At 42.0% G+C, this 21,337-nt stretch overlaps 1 protein-coding gene across 2 annotated transcripts in view; it reads left to right on the plus strand.

The window, feature by feature from the left end:
• The window catches only part of LOC121865048 (E3 ubiquitin-protein ligase TRIM9-like), a 45,273-nt gene extending 29,910 nt beyond the window's left edge, over positions 1–15,363 (plus strand). For both annotated transcript variants that reach the window (XM_042364376.1, XM_042364377.1), the window contains 4 exons: positions 1,045–1,183; positions 5,675–5,893; positions 6,153–6,325; positions 14,534–15,363. In XM_042364376.1, coding sequence (XP_042220310.1) covers positions 1,045–1,183; positions 5,675–5,893; positions 6,153–6,325; positions 14,534–14,671 — 669 coding nt within the window. In that variant the 3' untranslated portion in view covers positions 14,672–15,363. The remainder of the gene's footprint in view (positions 1–1,044; positions 1,184–5,674; positions 5,894–6,152; positions 6,326–14,533) is intronic.
• Positions 15,364–21,337: the final 5,974 nt, after the last annotated feature.

The following is a 21,337-nucleotide window of genomic DNA, read 5'->3' on the forward strand; positions in this document are numbered from 1 at the left end:
TTGACTTGGAAGTAAATACCTTGTGTGCTTCCATCAGTGTTATGTTTGCAACTGATGATCCAGGTACAGTAATTATTTTGGCATTAGGCATCAGGTCATTATAGAGGGAACCACTTTGTTGTGACACATCAGATGCTGTTGTCATGTGTCAGCAGCAAAGGTGTACAGTACCTGTAATTGTATTCTCTTAATCATCCAACAGACTGGATGTTATTGAATTAATACAACTTAGACAAATCAGAGGCTATTGTATAACTAAACATTAAGATACCTAATACTATATTAATACAACATAGGCTAGTGTATTAATACAACATGCAGGAGACCAGAGACTAGTGTATTAATACAACATGCAGGAGACCAGAGGCTAGTGTATTAATACAACATGCAGGAGACCAGAGACTAGTGTATTAATACAACATGCAGGAGACCAGAGACTAGTGTATTAATACAACATGCAGGAGACCAGAGGCTAGTGTATTAATACAACATGCAGGAGACCAGAGGCTAGTGTATTAATACAACATGCAGGAGACCAGAGGCTAGTGTATTAATACAACATGCAGGAGATCAGAGGCTAGTGTATTAATACAACATGCAGGAGATCAGAAGCTACTGTATTAATACAACATGCAGGAGATCAGAGGCTAGTGTATTAATACAGTACAGTACATCATATAAGTGGAGTATACAAGAGGAGGAACATTATTTTAGATCCCTACAGAGGAGTTGTGTATGAAGGTGGAAGAACAAATGGATTCGAGTCCCCCCTGTTGAGTGTTCTTCATGGATAGTCACTCAGTTTATTATGTACAGTCACCTGCATCTTATACATGGTACAGTGGCTGGTGTGTTTTGTGAGTAGTGGCAATTGTGGAATGCTTCTAGCTTCTTTATTCTGACTATTATTGTGTGGTTTCTTAGGAGCCATTCTGGGAGTTTTAATACAATGTAAACAAACACAGTTGCCACATCTCACAAAACATGCCAGCCACTGTGCCTTGATGGCTCATTCTATTTATTTTTATTTTTTACTGTTTTTAGGAAGTGTACACAGGAGGGGAGACAGTTTGCACCATCGATGGTTTGCACTTCAACTCCATCTACCGAGCCAGAGTGCGAGCCTTCAACAACACAGGGAATTCCCCCTTCTGTGAACCATTGTGTTTGCAGACAGCTGAAGGTAAAAGGATTGTATTGTATTGGGTTCTGTTTTTGTGTTGGATATTACCGCATGCTGGTGGTAAGGATGATACTACAGTGTTTAAAGGGAGGTAATGAAAGGAAAAACAGATTTTGAAAGTATTTTATTTAGTTAAGAAACATAGAATACCATTGCAGATGAAATAATTTTAGATGTGAAAATGAGAGGTGATGAAGCCATACTAATTATGGCTTTGTATAAGAAACATTGTGATGGTAGTGAATAGATTAGGTTGTTAAGCTTCACTAATGTCAAACAGAGCCACAGTACAGTACACTGTGTTTACTCTGGTGATGATTCTCTTCACAGTTTCCTCTCATCTGTGAGTCTGTGTCTCTCTTCTCACTGTAGATCTTAACTCCATAGTCATTTAATATATGAATTAAGGGTTGGCCAATTTAAACCAATAGATTAAACCATAAAAAAATTAACTCTGCTCTCATTCTTGGTTTTTAATAAATTTGTCTTGGTTTTTATTACTTACAGATGTTTTTAATGATTTATAGTAGATTTGGAAAAGCCTATGATAGGGTGAAGAGAAAAGCATTGTGGGAGGCATTACAAGTGTATGGGGTGGGAGGAAGGCTATTAAAGGCAGTAAAAGCATTCTATGAGAACAGCTGGGTAACAATAATAGTAAATGGGAATGAAAGTGAAACATTTGAAATATATATGGGTGTTATGTCCCTGTGGTTGTGAACTATTATACACTGGTGAAAGTGGTGATAATAAGCTTTCTTACATGGCTGAATAAATGGGAGCATAGTTGCCACTTTCCAATATAACTGGTCACTGCATCTGTGTATGGTTGGGCTCTGATTCTAAAGTGTTCAGATCACATATTATATGGGTTCAGGGGAGCCAAGTTGCCACTGCCTATCTCTCCCCCCCCCCCTCCCTCCCTCCCTCCCTCCCCAACAGTACCTTTTCACAGTGATGTATTGAGATGGAAAAGAGTATAAATGATTGTTAAATCATCCTGAACATAATGTTTAAAATTAATAGCATATTAAAGAGTTATAAAAAGGACTTAAAAATACTTAAAACTTATTAAAACAAACATAATAGCATTAAAAAGATAATTATAATTGAGCCAATGTTTCTTAATAAACCAGTGGGTTTTGCCAACCCTGCTGTGCCCATATGTTATAAATCACTTTTATATACATTTTCTTGCAAATATAAACTATCATGACTAAATAAAGACGTTAGTTTTCACTTTCCAAACAAATGTCGTTTGACATAAAAAATACGCCCGACCTAATACTGTACAGTACTGTACCTTGATTTTCGGCACTTGGGGTCATACCATGGATTTTGTTCAAGTTTCATACAAAGGCACAACTTTACATGATGATTAAAAGTCTGGTTTCACAAATTAATTAATTCGACAGTAATTAGTGTTAATTAATGACCTTTGAAATAATTATAGATACTAATTAGAATACAGTGAGTTTTGCTATAACGCGTGTTTTGACAACGCGAATTGGCTGTAACGCGATTTATGAATAGAGGAACGATGTTTGTATAACGCGAACGCTTGTTTGCTGAAACGCGATTTTTGCTTACTATTTCTCCAATTTTGTGGTATTAACTGTGAATATGGTAAAGAAGAATATCTCCAAGAAGCGTTCTGGTGATCGCATTCCCGGTGATGATCGTAAAGGAAAGGCTATAACACTTGAAGAGAAGCTCGATGTTATCAACCTCAAAATCACCCTTCTCCCCCATCAAGTTATATTCATATTTCTTCACAGTAAAGTGTTACGTTTACTGTATGATTTAATTATTAGATATGAATGTAACATTTATTCAGACTGTGCTAACCTTTGTGTTAGGCTAACAACTAAAATTTTTTCGATTTCGAGTAGTAATCTGCACCTAACCCTATTTTCTCCATATGCCCTGTTATTTCTATTACGCGAATTTCTATAACACAATGTTTTACAAGAACACAACTATCGCGTTATAGCAGAACTGACTGTACTGTACTGTACAGGTTGTACCTCTCTAGTCCGGCAACCTCGGGACCTGACTGGTGCCAGACCATGGAAATTTCCGGACCTTGGAAATTCACCCTTTTCCTGGATAGTTAGTGACTTGTGCATACACTTGGAAGCACTAGCACCACTTTCACTGCTTCGTGGTCTCTCTGAAGACATATTGAAGGGTTAAATGTTGTACAGTAGGTTCTCAAACTTCGCAAATTTTTAATTCAACGTTTTTTATTTGGACACAAAAAAAAACACTGCACAATTTAAAATTTCGACGAGTTTTAGCGGCCTGCCAACTTTCAGACGTGCACAATTGTGTAAATAGCGTCATTTCTCTATGTACAAAACATTCATTATTGTTTATTACTGAATGTCTTTTTGATTGAATTAATGTTTATGTGTGCAAAATGAACAATACAATTCATTAATAATACGTAAAATATTAAAACACACGAGGAGACGACACAGCATTGTTTTCGTTGTTTACAAAACCAGTGACTGACTGGTTCTACATATAAAACTGAAGAAAATAAGACCCTGGTTGTAGCTGTAAAAAAATTAATATGATTGTTTTAAATAATGTTATTTAATGTTAATAAATTGAACAATGGAAGTAGCTAACCATTAATGGTAAAAAAAAAAGAGAGATCACATATGTAAGTGCACACATGTGAAAACATATCGTCATTACTCTACATAAGAATATGAAAGCAACACTTATTTACTGTTCATATATATTTTAATTAATGTTTCTGAATTTAAAACAAAAATTCTACCCACCAGTGGTGGTAAAGTTGAAAACATAAAGACAGCCAATGTTGTTGTGTGTGTTTTTACTCGGATGACGAAGTTGCCAAGTCATCAGGTTCAACTCTAGCTAAAGCTGTAGAACAGAAGAACTTTTCTGTGTTGTTTTAAGTTTTTATTTAACTTTATCTGTGTTATTTTTGTTGGTTTATTAGGATGTTGCTTTATTACAGGTAGTAATTCGCCAAAAAAGTAGGGTAAATAAGGCCAAATTTAACCAAACATCGAAAGTACCAGACTCAAATTAATTTTCTCCATGGGCAAACTAAAATCGTTCCGAACCACGAGAGTTTCCGGACCACAGAATGCCGGACTAGAGAGGTACAACCTGTATTTACAATAATAAATCAATTATGCTGTGCCTTTACTTCACATGAAATGTTATACTGTATTGTAATGTGTTATTTAGTTTGGAGATATTTCATGTGACTTAAAATGATATGTGCATAAGACAATTAAAACAATATGAATATACAGTAGTTTGTTAAGGCTTCTTCATGTGCCTTGTAAATTACGAGGTCTGTCCGGAAAGTATCCAGCCATTTACTATTAAAAAAAATATTCCTTACCTAGGACAATGGCGCCTTAGTCCCCTTCAAAGTACTCCCCTTGGGACCTCACACACTTCTCTCAGCGTCCCTTCCACTTTTCAAAACAGTCTGCAAAATCCTTTTTCGGGATCTCCATCAGCTGTTGCGTTGCATTCTCCTTAATCTCGTCCACGGTCTGACATCTCCTCCCTTTCAACGGCGATTTTAGCTTTGAGAAAAGCCAGAAGTCGCAGGGAGCCAAATCTGGGCTGTCGGGGGCTGAGAGACCTGGGTGATGCGATGTTTTGCCAAAAAACCTGCACGAGACGTGACGAATGGGCAGGCGCTTTGTCATGATGAAGCTGCCAGTCACCACTTGCCCACAGCTGTGGCCGTTTCTTCTTACCGCATCCCTCAGCCGGCGAAAAACTTCGATGTAGTACTCCTTCGTTATTGTTTGGCCTGGACGAGATTAAGGAGAATGCGACGAGGCAGCTGATGGAGGTCCCGAAAAAGGACTTTGCAGACTGTTTTGAAAAGTGGAAGGGACGCTGGGAGAAGTGTGTGAGGTCCCAAGGGAAGTACCTTGAAGGGGACGAAGGCATCATTGTCCTAGGTAAGCAGTATTTTTTTTAATAGCAAATGGCTGGATACTTTCCGGACAGACCTCGTATATGAATTGTCAGAAATCAGCAAGGTAGTCTTTTCATGTGATATGTTGTGCAACACTGTACTGTATATCTCAGATGGAATATTGATAGGTAATTTTTCTCCTTGTACACTAGGCCTTGCACAAACAGCAATAAAATGAGTACACCATCAGGTGTGCTTGCTGAAGGAACAAGCCTACAGTGGACTAGAGTCCCGCCAAAGAGGTGGGGGCAACTCACTAGCTGCTGATACTGTACTAAGAATTCAGGGGATCAACACCTGTCTGGCCACCCTGCATCAAGCAGAAGGCTTGTAGTATACATGGGAAAAAATATTTCATGGAAATGTAATAATAATCACAAATATTGGATTTTTAAGGTATATTGTATGGATTTCAAAAGGTGTCAGCTACGTACTATACTGTATGTATATGGCTGACCTGTTTTTTATTTTTTACAGTTAAACAGTATAAAAATTTTTTCTTGCAGTTGCTTGGTTCACCTTAGAGTCCAACCACCTCGACCACACACTGTCTGAAAATGGCTTCACTATCTCTTGTGACTCTTATGAGCACCGAGTGGCTCTTGGAAGTGTTGGCTTCTCCAGGGGCGTCCACTACTGGGAGTTCAAGATTGAAAAATATGATGGAAATGCTGACATTGCTTTTGGACTGTCAAGAGTTGATATCTGCAAGGAGATGATACTTGGTAAGTACTGTTCAGTTGTGTCGAATACCTTGTACTGAAGTGTTTATTGCACACTCTTACTATTAGTGTAGTGAGGACTATCAGTAATGTGTGGTATGAATAGAACTCATCATTCATTGGTGTTTACAAGTGTTAGATTTTTACACATGTTGTACTAAGAATAACTTTGATGAATAATATAAACAACATGGAAAAAAATAACCAATGTACTGTACCTGGGTAAACCAAATTTTGTGCTCAGTGAGAAAGACTTTTGCAGGTAAATGTGGAGGCAGTTGGAGCATGTACATTGACAGCGAGCGATCTTGGCTGATGCACGGCGGAGAACACTTCAACCGGTCCACTGGAGGGGTGCGGACAGGGGACACTGTAGGACTGTTGCTCAATCTACCTGAAAAGACACTTAGCTTCTATGTTAATGGGGAGTTACAGGTAAGTTTTGTAGGTTTTTTCCACACACACACACACACACACACACACACACACACACACACACTACTACTACTACTACTACTACTACTACTACTACTTCTACTACTACTACTACTACTTTGTTGTCACTCGGAATTGAGTATGACGATCATCCAGTTATGAAACAATAATATGAGTTATTCAGGATGTCACCTTCGTTGGTGAGGTTTGAGGTGACTAGAGAGACCGATATGGGACCTGCAGAGTTGTTCACAGATGTTGCTCATGTGGAGGGCTACATCTAGTGCGGGAGGGGAGGCGGCAACATATTTCCGGCGCTGGCGCTTGTCTGCCTGGGTATGCAGTTGGGCTAACTCGAAAGTAATGACACTTCATGTGGTGCTCCTCCAAGCGTTATGGTGTGGAATAATAGTCTCCCAGGTGAGGGGGTCGATTTTATACTTTTTCAGGTTTGTTTTAAGACTATCCTTATACCTTTTCAGTTGCGCGTCAGCTTTACGTTTACCATTCGTTAGGAGACTGTAAAGTAGCTGCTTTGGCAGTCTACTGTCGTTTATGAGAGTAACATGGCGAGTCCAATGTAGTTGTTCATGGATAATGGTAGCCGCGATGCTCTTACAGTTGGTGTCAGCGAGAATACTGGCATTTGTTCTCTTGTCTTCCCAGCGAACTCGGGGGATGGAACGTAGACTACATTGGTGAAAGTTTTCAAGTGCTTTGAGGTGCCTCCTGTATGTGACCCATGTCTCACTGCCATATAGTGGGGTAGGGAGGACCACTGCTTGATATACGTGTAACTTTGTAGATAATTTCAGCTCCCTACAGCTGAAGACACGGGTACGGATTCTGCCAAAGGCTTGAGATACACATCTGATCTGATGCTGAATCTCTTCATTGTTGTCCATGGTGGTGGACAGGTGGGAGCCAAGGTACTGGAATGGGTAGCATTAGAGAGGGTAGTACCATTAAGCTGCATGGATGGTGGTGTGGCTGAACCAGGGGCAGGCTGAAAGAGAATCTGAGTCTTAAGTGCATTCATCTCAGGGCTGAAGTGTGCATACGCATCTGCGTAGGTATTCAGGATCTTCTGTAGGTTTTGTTCAGTGTGAGCGACTAGTGTGAGGTTATCTGCGTACTGAAGTTCAGTGATGGACTCAGCTGACAACTTTGTTCCTGCCTGGAGTTGTCTTATGTTGAAAAGTCCTTTCATGGTACTTGATGTCCACCCCGCCGGCTAAATTGGCACTGGCACGAGTAAGGAAGGCAGCCAAGACCATAGAAGAGAGAGTTGGTGCCACTACACATTCTTGTTTTACCCCCATTTGGGTGGGGTAGAACTCAGACTGGGTGCCATTGTGCAGGACACTGCCGTTCATGCCATCACGGAGTTGCCTCACAATGGTGATGAATTTTGGTGGGCAGCCAAACAGTTGAGGGTCCGCCAGAGGGCTTCCCTGTTGACCGAGTCGAAGGCCTTGGTAAGGTCGATGAAGGCCATGTACAGGTCACGACTCTGTTCTCTGCACTTTTCCTGTGTCTGGCAGGCAGCAAAGATCATGTCAGTGGTGCCACTTGATGGTCTAAAGCCACATTGAGATGCTGGGTGGAAGTTTTCTGCCTCTGGAAGAAGTCTGCTTAGGAGGACTCGGACAATAATCTTGCCAGCTACGGAGAGCAGTAAGATCCCACGGTAGTTGCCACAATCTGACCGGTCTCCCTTATTCTTATAAATATTGACGATGGAGGCATCTTTAATAGCTTGGGGGATTTCCGCCTTTTCCCATATATTCTCCAGGAGAGAGTGGAGACGGCTGGTAAGCAGAGGTCCTCCTGCTTTATACACTTCAGCTGGGATTCCATCAGGCCCTGTGGCTTTGTTATATTTCATCTGCTTGATGGCAGTAGCTACCTCTTCCAGGGATGGAGGATAGCTGAGATGGGTCAGCTCTGGGTGTTGAGGGACCTCCTGGGTGTTTTGGGGGCATAGGGGTTTGATGATGAGAAGTATGATAAGCTGGATGATGGCTGTGCGTGATTTGATTTTATGTGAGGCAGGAGCACAAGCTGCAACCTCACATCTTGCCTCTCCCTTTTCCTGATCCAATGGTGCAAGTAGTTGCAATGACTATGGAGAGAGAGAGAGAGAGAGAGAGTTGCAATGGACTGCCGATAGCCTAGCTTGTTGGGTTTCGCCTTAGTAGTCTGTCTATCATGCATTGCCTTCATCCACTGGTATAGTCGTAGGGTTCCTATGGTGGTCACCTCTTCCGCTTATGCCGCCGTTGGGGTCTTATTGGAGCTCTGTAAACATGTCTGCATGATGCGGGGCTCCACTGCAGATTTTTCGTTTGGAGTTTACTCCCATAGCCTTATACCTACCAAGTTTAGTCTGCAAGGCAGCGGGACAGTGTTTGGTAGGTGCCAGGGAGTGTCCACATGTCATTGGGCCTATGCATTGTCCCTCTGGGGCCCACTGCTGCTCTTAGATCCCCTACTGGTCTAGCCTGGGCCCACGAGGCACCCAGTTCCGTGTGTTGCCACTGGAGTCTTGAAGGTGAAGAGGCTGTGTACTGATAGGGGAAGACTTACGCAAGGTTGCTTCCCTTTTCACCACGAGGGCTAGCCAGCGGCGGTAGCTGAAAGCGAGAGGAAGCTAGCAGTGCTCACACACACACACACACACACACACTATAATAATTTGTATGTTCAATTCATGTTCCTTCTTTTATCAGTAATGAAAGCTTTTGTTAAATGACCCACGTCTTTGTATGTAATAAGTCATTTTTGTCCAATGTATATTTTCAGCCTTCAGGCTGCCGACTTTTTCAATAAACCATTAATTATTATTATTATTATTATTACACAGAGATACCCACGTTAACCTGTCATTGAAATGTAGGAGAAAAGTCACTCACATAAGTTATAAAAAAAAGTCACATTATACAACTAGGGACCATTATTCTGTAGAAAAAGATGATAAGTTCATTTTATAGTTAGAATATGCATCCCAACCCAAACTAACTTAAGTTGTTAATGGCATTTAAATAAATTGTGACTTTTCCTAGTCAAAATTTTGACTATTTTCCTGTGACTTTAATTTTATTAGAGAAATGGAAAGTGAACAGAAAAGTGATTTCATATCCTGTATCCATATTGTATAGTTTAGATCCTGTGTGTGTGTAATAATAATAATAATAATAATAATAATAATAATAATAATAATAATAATAATTAACAGTTTATTGAAAGAGCATGGCAGCTGGAAGGCTGAAAATATAGTTACATAATTGGGGAATGGGTCACTTGATTTACAAATAATATACAAGTAACATAAGTGATACAAATATGATATATATAATAATTAGGTGGGGAGAAGCTCAAAGTACAGGGTATTTCAACATAGTGACAGTGCAGAAACTAAGAGCGAATGGGATTGAACAAACTGGTTGATTACAAGTTATTGATAATTTTTTACAATGGTTGGGACTGGGCTGTTCTTATTGCGATCAGTTCGTGCACGTATGGGCTGGATGCGGTTGTGGTGTCGAACAGCAATTCTTGGACGAGGGATCTCGGGTGGTAGTAGGAGCCGGTGTTGAGGATGTGTGTGTGTATACAGTGAATTTGATGAAGGAAATTTAGCAAGAAGTACGGTCACTCTAGGGCATTATATACCTGTACTATATGCTATAAAAACACTCATAATTACTGTATCTGTGTAAATATCAGACGTGACCCATAAATACTTCATCATTTGTTTACTGCAAAGCCTGGGGATATTTTCGTTCAGTATAACAGAAGTACAAGTTATTTTAGGAGAAAGTTGTGTTAAACTCTTGTCTGCAGTGTCTCCTCTGAGCTGACGAAAATCATCTGGCATTAGCCGAATAAAATATGAAAGTGATGTCGCTGTAGTGAAGGTGTTAAAGGGATGGATTTAAAGTGTTCTGTGATTAAATACAATGAAATTAATAACCTAAGATGATGGCTTATATGTAGAGTTTTCTGTAGGGGAATCAGAGTCGAAAACTATGAACACTTGCTCACTGATCAAACACGTCAACACAACCATGACATTTATGAGAGCTAACCAGTGAACTACAGTTGTACCCCACTTAACGCGGTCAATTGAACCCAGAGGGTCCCGCGTTAAGTGAAATCCGCGTTAAGTGAACAACAGAACATATGGGATTAATTCCAATAGAAACCAGCCCGACCCCCAAACTCCACTTTTTGACGACACATAACTATGTTGTAGTAAAAATTCTATCTTAACTTTATGATGGTATGAAAAAACAAGTAATATAGAAGAGGTTAGGTTTGGAAAGATAAAGGTTAACATAGGAAAAATAAAGAATAGGTTAAAAAACGAAAAATATTGTGGAACACTTACGGTAGTAGAAGAGATGGGTCGGCATACGGGGATGGAGGCTGGTTCCGAGGCAGAGGGCAGATTACTGGCCCTCAGGTGAATCACCATTACTAGGTGAATCAGCATCACTGTCACTTACAGTTGTCAGGGCTTCCCTGACAAATCCCTCAAAGTCAACTTCACTTTCACTATCACTGGCTTGGGCTGGCTGTGGTGGGTTGCGGGCGAAGAACTCGGTTATGCTTTGCTGACGGCTGGCTTTGATGTTGTCATGATACACCGTGATGTACGGCTCCATAGCCTGCACCAGTCGGGTATGGAAGACTTCATAGCGTTCATCGTCATTGTCGCGGGAAAGGACGGACTTAATTTTTTCTGCAAACTCTATGGCACACTTAATATCACTATGACTTAAACTAGGTTCTTCGGAGAATGACGCACCTTCTTCCTCCTCTTCACTGGCGTGTTCTTCTTCCAACATCTCGTCGGCAGTCACTTCAGGATCTTTGATCACCTCCAGGATGTCTTCGTTGGTGGTCTCGGAGAAGCCTTCAGCTGTAATATTGAGCGCAGCTTCTCTGGCAAGGTCCACTGCTACTGCAACAGTCTGAACCTGACCAGTCACAGGTTCACTCCTCCTCTCACCTGGTATGCCATGCAACACATGTCTCCATGCGTGACGAATCGTAGCAATAGTCAGCAGATCCCATGCCTCCACCAAGAAGTCTACAGCTTGTTTAACGTTAAACTTCTTCCAAAATTGTTTGACGAGAAGTTCTTGAGTCACCGCCTCTTGTTCCTTGTCCTCGTCGCTTTTGCTCTCGCTGTCGGTGTCACCCAGCTTACGCAACTCATCCTTGGTGTTGGTAGAGTCGTTCAGGAGCTTGAACTTCTTTGCAGAGTACGCAGCTTTCACATTGCAGATCAACTCCTGGTCCATGGGCTGGATTAATGACGTAGTGTTGGGAGGAAGGAAGACCACTTTTACGTTGGGGTGACGATCCATAAGTAGGGGCGAGTGTCCAGGTGCGTTGTCAAGGAGCAACAAAATATTGAATGGAACATTCTGTTGCTCGCAGAATTTCTTCACGTCGGGAACAAAACAGTTGTCAAACCAGAAGAGGGACAGAGAAGAGGACATCCACGCCTTACGTGCGGTTAGCCAGTGGACATTAAGCTTGTTCATGTCCATATTCTTGTAGGCGTGCGGCTTGCGGGCTGTGTGAATCACCGATAACTTTGGTTTACAGGTACCGGAGGCATTGGTGGTAAACAGGACGGTGATGCGTTCCTTCTGCAACTTCCGACCCCTTACCTTGCTGGCAGACTGGACAACGAAGGTCTTGGAAGGTAACTTTTTCCAGAAAAGACCAGATTCGTCCATGTTAAACACCTGGTCGTCGGTGTACTGTCCTTCCTCCATAATCTCACGTAAGAACGGAGGAAAATCTCTAGCCGCCACACGGTCAGCACTCGCTTCCTCACCACCAATGTTGATGTTGGTGATCTTGTTCCTCTTCTTAAACCTATGCAGCCAACCAGAGGAAGCATTGAAGGGTTTGGGCTCTGCAATTCCCAGCTTACGTGACACTGCTGCGTATAGCTCACGTGCGTACTCCTGCACTGAGCGCGTGTCCACCGCCATGTTGCGTCGCGCCTGACGCACCAAATAACTCACCAGCAAATTTTCCACTTTTGCCAGCACCCTGTTCTGGCAATACCTGATAGATGAAGCACCTGCAGACTTTGTGATTTTCATGTGCTCTTTGATCTTGGCTGCATCCTTCTTGATCGTACGAATCGTAGATTCGTTGACGCCATGCTGGCGCGCGAGATCAACTTGCCGTCTTCCTTTCTCCAAATCTTGAACAATTTGGTACTTCACCTCGTAGCTTAATGAACGTCGTATCTTCTTTGGCTTAGTGCCGCTGGGTCCAGGTAAGGAAAGGTCTCTCTCTGGGGGCGGTGGTGGTCCGGCGGAAGCCATTTTACGGAACAATGGATGCGCGTTTACACGGTGTGGCCTTGAGGGATGAAACTGCCGCAGCTAGGTCAAGCATCGTCTCTCTCCTCCCTCCCTCCCCCTCCCCGGGGTGGTCACGTCATAATACTTTAAGCCAATTACAGCTAGCAGCAGAGGGGGGTAGGGATGCATGGCCAATCACACAGTCCGATACGTCATATGACGTCAGTGATAACGCAACAAAGACACACACTGCGCAACCTTACCGCGCCGCTTGCCCAAGCGGAGGGAGGAGGAGGGAGAGGCAGGCAGGCGGGCGGGCAGGCGGGTGGCGCGTGGCGCGTGGGCAAAATCTAAAAATAGCGTCTCGAGCCGGACACTCACCGCGTATATGATGAAAAATTCCGCGTTAAGTGAAAGTTCAGCTCTGGCGAGGCACCGCGTATATGATAAAACGCGTTAAGTGAAACCGCGTTAGGCGGGGTAATACTGTAGTCTATAGACTGGATTCTACTAGTGCTTAGTATAATAGTACAGTTGTTAGATGACTGCTGTACTGTAGGGTGTTAGATGACACCCGGGGCCTGGTGTATTGTAGGGTGTTAGATGACAGCCGGGGCCTGGCGTACTGTAGGTTGTTAGAGGACTGGTGGGGCCTGGTGTACTGTAGGGTGTTAGATGACAGCCGGGGCCTGGCGTACTGTAGGTTGTTAGAGGACTGGTGGGGCCTGGTGTACTGTAGGGTGTTGAGGGACTGCTGGGGCCCTGGCGTACTGTAGGTTGTTAGAGGGACTGCTGGGGCCTGGTGTACTGAGGGTGTTAGAGGACTGAGGTGGGGCCTGGTGTACTGTAGGGTGTTAGAGACTGGTGGGGCCTGGTGTACTGTAGGTTGTTCGAGGACTGGTGGGGCCTGGTGTGCAGGGTGAAGGGACCACTGGAGCCTGGTGTACTGTAGGGTGTTAGAGACTGGTGGGGCCTGGTGTACTGTAGGTTGTTCGAGGACTGGTGGGGCCCTGGTGTGTGCTGGGTGTTAGAGGGACTGGTGGGGCCTGCTGTACTGTAGGGTGTTAGAGGACTGCTGGGGCCTGGTGTACTGTAGGGTGTTAGATGAGTGCCAGGGCCTGGTGTACTGTAGGGTATTAGATGACTGGTGGGGCCTGCTGTACTGTAGGGTGTTAGAGGACTGCTGGGGCCTGGTGTACTGTAGGGTGTTAGATGAGTGCCAGGGCCTGGTGTACTGTAGGGTATTAGATGACTGGTGGGGCCTGCTGTACTGTAGGGTGTTAGAGGATTGGTGGGGCCTGGTGTACTGTAGGTTGTTAGATGAGTGCCGGGGCCTGGTGTACTGTAGGGTGTTAGAGGACTGGTGGGGCCTGGTGTACTGTAGGTGTGCTTGTCTTGTCGATGAAACCCAATTCTGCTGACATTTTAGTGGCAAATAACTGCAGCTACAGTATGTCATACAGCTCTTGTAATTCAAGAAGTATAAAAACAAAGATGGCTGATCCACCCCCAGGTGGTGCCCAGAATGCATTGTGGTAAACAAAGAATGATGTAATTATGCTTAGACCTTATTGTGTAATGATTACTTGGCAATCACAGAAATTATGCACCAACAGGGAACTAGAAAATATTGAGTTGTGTTTATATTGTCAGTAGGGATGTCTCTCTGGATAATATGGTTTTTGTATAATTTAAGTGGTGCTTTGATCTTCAGTATAGAAAAGAGCCCTTGGAATTTGGACACAAGTGAAGCCTACCAGAGGTTCGGGGGTGTTAATTACCGACTACCCTTTAGCTCTAGTTCTTAAAGGTAGCAGAGATTGGTCAAGCTTTGGTCATATTTTGTAATTATTATTTTTTTTCTTTACAGGGACATTTATCTCTGACTGGAGTAAGTGGAGTTCTGTATCCAGCCATTAGCTTAAATAGAAGTGTGGTCCTGACTGTGCAGACTGGCCTAAAACCTCCCAAGCACTACCTGGGTGTACCTCCTGATGCTGAGACATAGATGCAACATTCATACTATTATTAATATCTTTATTATTGTCTTATCTCCAATCTGATAGTTTAATTTGTTGTGTGAATTTTGTTACCCAAATCCAGTCATGTTTAATACATATGGATAAAATATATATATATTAACACAGTACTAGAAATTTTCCATTGTACTTTAAGTTGATTAGATGATTTAAAATTTGTGTTTACTATCCATAAAGTAATAAGTTGCAGATTCTGATTAGATATAAGCATTCCTTTAGAGGACTACATTCTTGTCCATAATAATAATGTTTTACTGGTATTGTGAGCAGCAGTACCTTTAATACTGTCAGGAACATTGTGCCTCTTTGTTGCACACAAGTACACACTTTTCTTTTATGATTGTATACAATAATTTTTTTAAGTGTTTTCCATGTGATAGTATATAAGTGACCAAAAAATTACCTATATGAGTTGTGGATCTCCTGATGTGTCTCAAGTTTATTTCATGCAGGTGTATTTCCCAAGAGTACTTATTACCTGTGGGAAATTATGTAACAGATGGATAAATTACTGGCATATCTTTGTATATATTGTATATAACTTGAAAAGGCATTGCCACTGAACTGGCTACAAATATTACATTAACAATTCTGCTATTTTCTAGTCCAACAAGCTTGAGAATCATAATGAGGTTTTGTATGAATGTGACACTATCTGGAATATATATATATATATATATATATATATATATATATATATATATATATATATATATATATATATATATATATATATATATATATATATATATATATATATATATATATATATATATTGTGTGTGCTAATATTATGCTTGGCTATTTGCATTTAACTAGTCTTAAATTGTCAATAGGTCCCTCTGATATGGGACTTAACCAGTGACAACCCTCCATCATGAAGCGTATTGCAACCCTGTACTGTATACTGTATCAGTACAAAGATGGAAACTAATTACTATAGACCACACCTCATTATTTCAAAGACTACTAAACTTGCCTTATATTGTACCAAGAAACAGAGCTTGATTTAATGTTAGAATTTTTTTTGTATATTTTATAACGATTTCCATTTAGGGATGGCATTTAATTTTATGGCTTAGTGCCTCCCCTCCCCTAGTGTCCCAAGTAATGTGCTAACCAAGATTATTGGGGTTAGGGCGGTTTGATTTAATTTTATGATCTCTACCTATGTCATGCAAGCAGGGCCTTCAAGAAAACCACAAACCAAGCAGAGGTTGTCCTCAGACAAATGAGAGCTAGGTGGTCGAGTTGACACTCTTGCATGTTACTTGTTAAGCTGAACAGGTCAGCCATCTTGGATGGCTGCAGGATCCTCCAGTCTAGCTCAATTGTTTTGCTTACCTCACTCTGCCTCCTGCTGAAGATACCCCTTGGTGACTGACATTCCCTGATGTATAGTTCAGCCTCCTGTTGGATACATTTACTGGATGCGAGGGGTCTCGTCCTGAGGTAGAAGATACAGTACTATGGTGGGATCTAAAATAGGATTCCAGGAAAAGATCTAGCTATATTGAATGTATCCCAACTTTGTGGAGTAAGCCAAGGGTGACTGACGGTTCTTACCACAGCCTTCACACCAGAGAAGGCACGGTATTATCAACTATCAGGTCATACCAGGTGAAAGATACTGGTTGTAATCTTAACCCAGATCATACTGATGTGGATCATCTTGTATGTATTAATGGTACACCAGATGTATTTACAACCAACACCATAGACCAGGAATCATATTCAGCATTTATGCTGATTTTGTTGCATTTTTTTATATATATTATTTTAAGGATAGGTTGCAAATCACTACTGTTATGTACAGAAGGGTTGGTATGTGTAGCTGTGGTATACTGACCCTAATAAATACACATTGCATTACTTATGTGGACAGCTACTTTAAGATACTGTACATGATGTTGCAATTGCCATGTTTGGGCAAGAACAATTAGATTGCTGTACCATAAGGATAGCTGTTGAAGAAAAATGTGCTAAGCCATCTATATTTAATTTTGGAACATATTTGCAGAATAAAGGGATCCACAATGACCTATTAGTCTTTTTGAGGAGGTGGCTGTAGATTTAAATGCCGTTCAATCACAGTCGTGTTGTGAGTTTTGGTGAAAACATATGCTGAAGGGATAAACTTTTGGTGTGCTCTGCCTTGTGGTAGGGCTCTCATAATGTTTCACGACTTTTGTCTTTGATTGTACTTCTGTTTGTAGGGTCAGGAGACTTTAGTCTTCTTTTAGTGGCTTTGTCTGGTCATTTCTGGCTTTCGTTTGGTAACTGGAGGATAGTGTTGTTCTTCCAGCTTCTGCTACCTTGCAGTATAGTTTTGTATCAAGTTTTGGGGTTATCATTTCCATGAAGTATAATGCCAGTACTGTAAAGGTATTTCCAGAGTCAGCACTTTTTTTTAAGATATACAACATAACATGACTTTGAAACAATTTGAAGATACTATTTGGTTGGTATGACGAGATACTATTTTTGTCTTTGGTATTGTCACCCTTTCTCTCGGCGGTTAGTGGAAGCTAGTTTGAATGGATGATCGTGGATTTTTTCCAAGATAGCACACCTGTTTGGCTTGCCAGCATGCAAGAAGCATTAGCCTTTCTGCCTATGAGGGAAACTTGTAATTTACAGCAGCTTGGGGGGGGGGGGGATGTAACAGGAAGGTACAGTGATCCCAAGACCAGTCCCAGCCATTTTGAATGAAGGGAATCCTGTGTTGTAATTACTGTACGATAATCCTGGTTGGCACATTACTTGTCCCCAGCAGAAGAGGACATTATCATAAAAGGCGTTTTAGAATTGGTCCTACATTTTGCATTATTCACTCACACTGTGCATAACACTATTGCTCGCATTATTAATAGCACGCAACTGCCACTAATGTTGTAAGGAGACGAGAGAAAAACTTGGAAGTATGGTAACATGCCGCTACTTCCGTCCTAGTATTTTGCTTCCATTCTTGTAGATGCATTTAATAATTATAATGGCATTTCTGTATTAAAGCATTTTTATATTTCTTATAACCAGCATTGTAAATAAATGGGAATATATTAGTTTGTACTTCTTGACTGTCCTTGTAAACTGGCGAGTCGGAAAATATATGTATGTTCATAATCATAGTCCTGTGTATGGCAGGCTAACTCAATTACCGTACGTTACAGGTATATGCATGTATAATATATGTTACACAAGTTCCAAATTTCTAACAAATTCCCATTTTGTATGATAAAACATTTCTCATTTACTATGGAAGGAGAGGGAGGAATGAAAAGAAATGGGAGAGGAGGGGTTGGAAGGAATAGTTAGGGGTAAGAGAGGAGGGGGGGAAGGGGTGGAGGGAAATAGGCAGGGTTAAGAGAGCAGGAAGGAAGAGAGGGGGAGGGGTGGAAGGAGAGGGGGATGTGGTGGAAGGAGAGGGATGGGGTAGAGAGGGGTGGAAGGAAACAGATAGAGGTGAGAGAAGCAGAGGAGGTGGAAGGAGAGGGGAATGTGTGGAAGGAGAAGGATAGGGGTGAAGGAAGGCAAGAAGGTGTGGGGGAGGAAAGAAGGTGAGGAGGGGTGTGGGGTGGAAGGAGAGGGGAGGAGGTGGAGAAGAGGGGGTGGAGGTGGAAGAAGAGGAGGGGGAGGAGGTGCAAGGAGAGGGAGAGGAGGTGGAGGTGGAAGGAGAGGGGGAGGAGGTGGAAGGAGAGGGGAGGAGGTGGAAGGAGAGGGGGAGGAGGTGGAAGGAGAGGAGGAGGAGGTGGAAGGGGAGGGGGAGGAAGTGGAAGGAGAGAGGGAGGGAGTGGAAAGGGTATATGCCCCAACACTGGATGCAGAGGATGACATCAAGGAGGCCTTTTATGCCGACCTTGACAAAGTGCTAATCTCTATCTCCAGAGAAGATAAGGCTGTGCTCCTGGGCGACTTAATGCCAGAGTTGGAAGAGATGCTAACATATGGCAGGGAATCATGGGGAGAAATGGATTAGGCAGGTGTACATGTAATTCCAACATCCTCCTCCTCCTCAGCAAGTGAGCTGCACACAACCTCACTATCACCTTGTTTAGGCAGGCTGTCAAGTTCAAGGGTTCGTGGCAACACCCATGATCCAAACACTGGTATCTAATTGGTTACACCATTGTCAGAAAAAGAGAACGCCGAGATTTCCTCATCACTTGAGCCATACGTGGCTCAGACCACTGTGACACTGATCATTGGCTCATCAGAGCCACATTCACTTCAAGTTGCCCCAAAATGGCGAAGGCAACAAGCCTCCAGAAGAAGTTTTAACACTAAACTTCTGGAGGATCCAGGTAGCATATGCTTTCAGAGAGGAACTCGAACATGGGCTGATAAACAACTCGACAACAAACCCAAATCCCAGTGCTCAATACGGTATTCTCGACACTCACGACAAAAACCTGAAGGCAGACCCTCGGCCAGATCAAAAGAATACACCAAGACTGGTTTGATGAAACTGACCCAGCAATCAATGTACTCGTTGATGACAAATGTACTGCTTTAACTGACTGGCAGAACAACCCTCAGTCTCGGACCAAAGCTGATACCTTCAGCAAGAAGAAAGCGGCGGCCCAGCGTGAACTTCGCAATCTAAAGAACGAATGGTTGAAAAATAAAGCATGTGAAACTCAAAACTTGCCGATCAACACAAGATGAGTGGATTTTTCAATTCCACTAAAACATTTTTTAGGCCAATCACTCATAGCGCAGCCTCTCTCTGCTCATCCGACGGTTACTCCCATTCACTTTACAAGCATGGTTTGATTGCACCTGTTCTCTTGCATGTAGGGAGAGAGATAAGGCATATCAAGTTATGAAACTATCTCCTCCTATTACCCACTCCTCTTTCATTACTTCTAGGGCCAAGCGGAATTTTATAAAAAGAAAGACCGCTGTCCTGATTAACTCTTCTTCTAGTAAATCCTTCTGGTCCATAACCAAAAACATGTTATAACTTCTGCACTCCCTCTTTTCCTCTTCTGACCTGATAACTCTATAGCCAACTCTCCCCCTGATAAAGCCAATCTTCTTGGCACCTTATTCTCCTCTAACTCCACCTTAGACAATTCCAACTCTATCCTTCCTACCCTTGCTCCTCCTACTGAACCTATGCACTTTCCTATTATCTCCACTCGTAGGGTTGCTGGCGTGTTATCCAAGTTGGATGCGAGTAAGGAGTATGGACCGGACGGAATACTCCCTCGTGTTCTGATGATTCTGCTCTTCACTCTTCTTCACATCTTCCCCTTCCCCTAATTCTGAAACTCGATCTGTTTCTATAGCGGATATCATTACATCTATCAATGCGGTTCTTTGCAGCATCCCAATAGTAATAAAACTCGGTATTTACCAATTACACTTTCCAAATTAGATGATCTCCCACCAATCACATTTCAGGATGCAATCATTCTGCCAAATTGTAAAATTCATATGCTAGGCCTCACCATTTCCTCTAATATGTCATGGAAGCCACACATCCACAACATTGCTAAAGCTGCCTTCCAAAAGCTGGGAATGCTGTACAGATGCCACTGCTACTTCACTCCTGAGCAGTTGCTTCAAGTACACAAGGGATTCATTCATCCTAACTTGAGTACTGCTTGGGTCATATCTGGGATGGCTCCTCTTCTGTCCAACTGTTAGATAGGGTGGAATCAAAGGCATTTCGTTTTATTAACCTTCTCGTTCAGTTGATAATCTTTCTTCCATTTCTCTTTACTGCAATGTTGCTTCACTCTCTCTCTTTCACAGGTACTTTAACGGGCATAGGGAGTAGCTGTAATAAGGTAAAAATAAATATTGTACTGTACTGTATATGAAGGGTACAGTACTGGTATTAATAAGTTCAAATTATTACAGTAACATATCTTTACTAATTAATAAATAACAAATAAACAATATTTTGTCCAGTTACAGTAAGAATGACAGGCAGGGATGAGTGGTCAGTTTCTCTCCCTAAGGTTCTCCATCCCTCCTCCACCACCAGTCTATGTACAGAACTAAAAGAATTTATTTGAAATACTCTAACATTCAATGCCATAATATCCAGACCACTGGACTCAAATGTACGAAGTTAATAACTAAAATATTTATGTTTAGTGCAAACTATGGGATACTTATACTCAAATTAATTGCCATCTTGCAAGAATTCCAGCAATGCAAATTATATTCTGCCAGTCAAGTCTGACATTTTATAAGATAAAAACCAAGCCGAAAATCATCTTCATCCCAGTAATTGTTATCACCCACAGCCATCTACCTCCCCTGTTTGGCTGGGTGGAAGGGGAGGGGGAGATGGGGTGTTGACAGCCAGGAGGGGAGATTACTGGGTGCATAGTTATCAGTGGAGTGGTCATGGACGCAAGATTATAAAAGACGGAGTTTAAGTTTTTCCTTATAAAATGTCACTGACTTAGCAGAATATACTGTAACTTGCATTGCTGGAATTCTTGTAAGCTGGCAATTAATTTGAGTATAAACATCCCATAGTTTGCACTAAACATAAACATTTTAGTTATTAACTTAGTACATTTGAGTACAGGTTGTGATAATTTATGCATTGTGGTTGCAGTTGGGAAGCTTCGTGATATCACTAGTGTATAATGTGTCTAGATAAGACCTGGTTTA

Source organism: Homarus americanus, unplaced genomic scaffold (genome assembly GCF_018991925.1).
Source record: "Homarus americanus isolate GMGI-L3 unplaced genomic scaffold, GMGI_Hamer_2.0 scaffold2539, whole genome shotgun sequence".
In the NCBI taxonomy this organism is placed as follows: Eukaryota; Metazoa; Arthropoda; class Malacostraca; order Decapoda; family Nephropidae; genus Homarus; species Homarus americanus.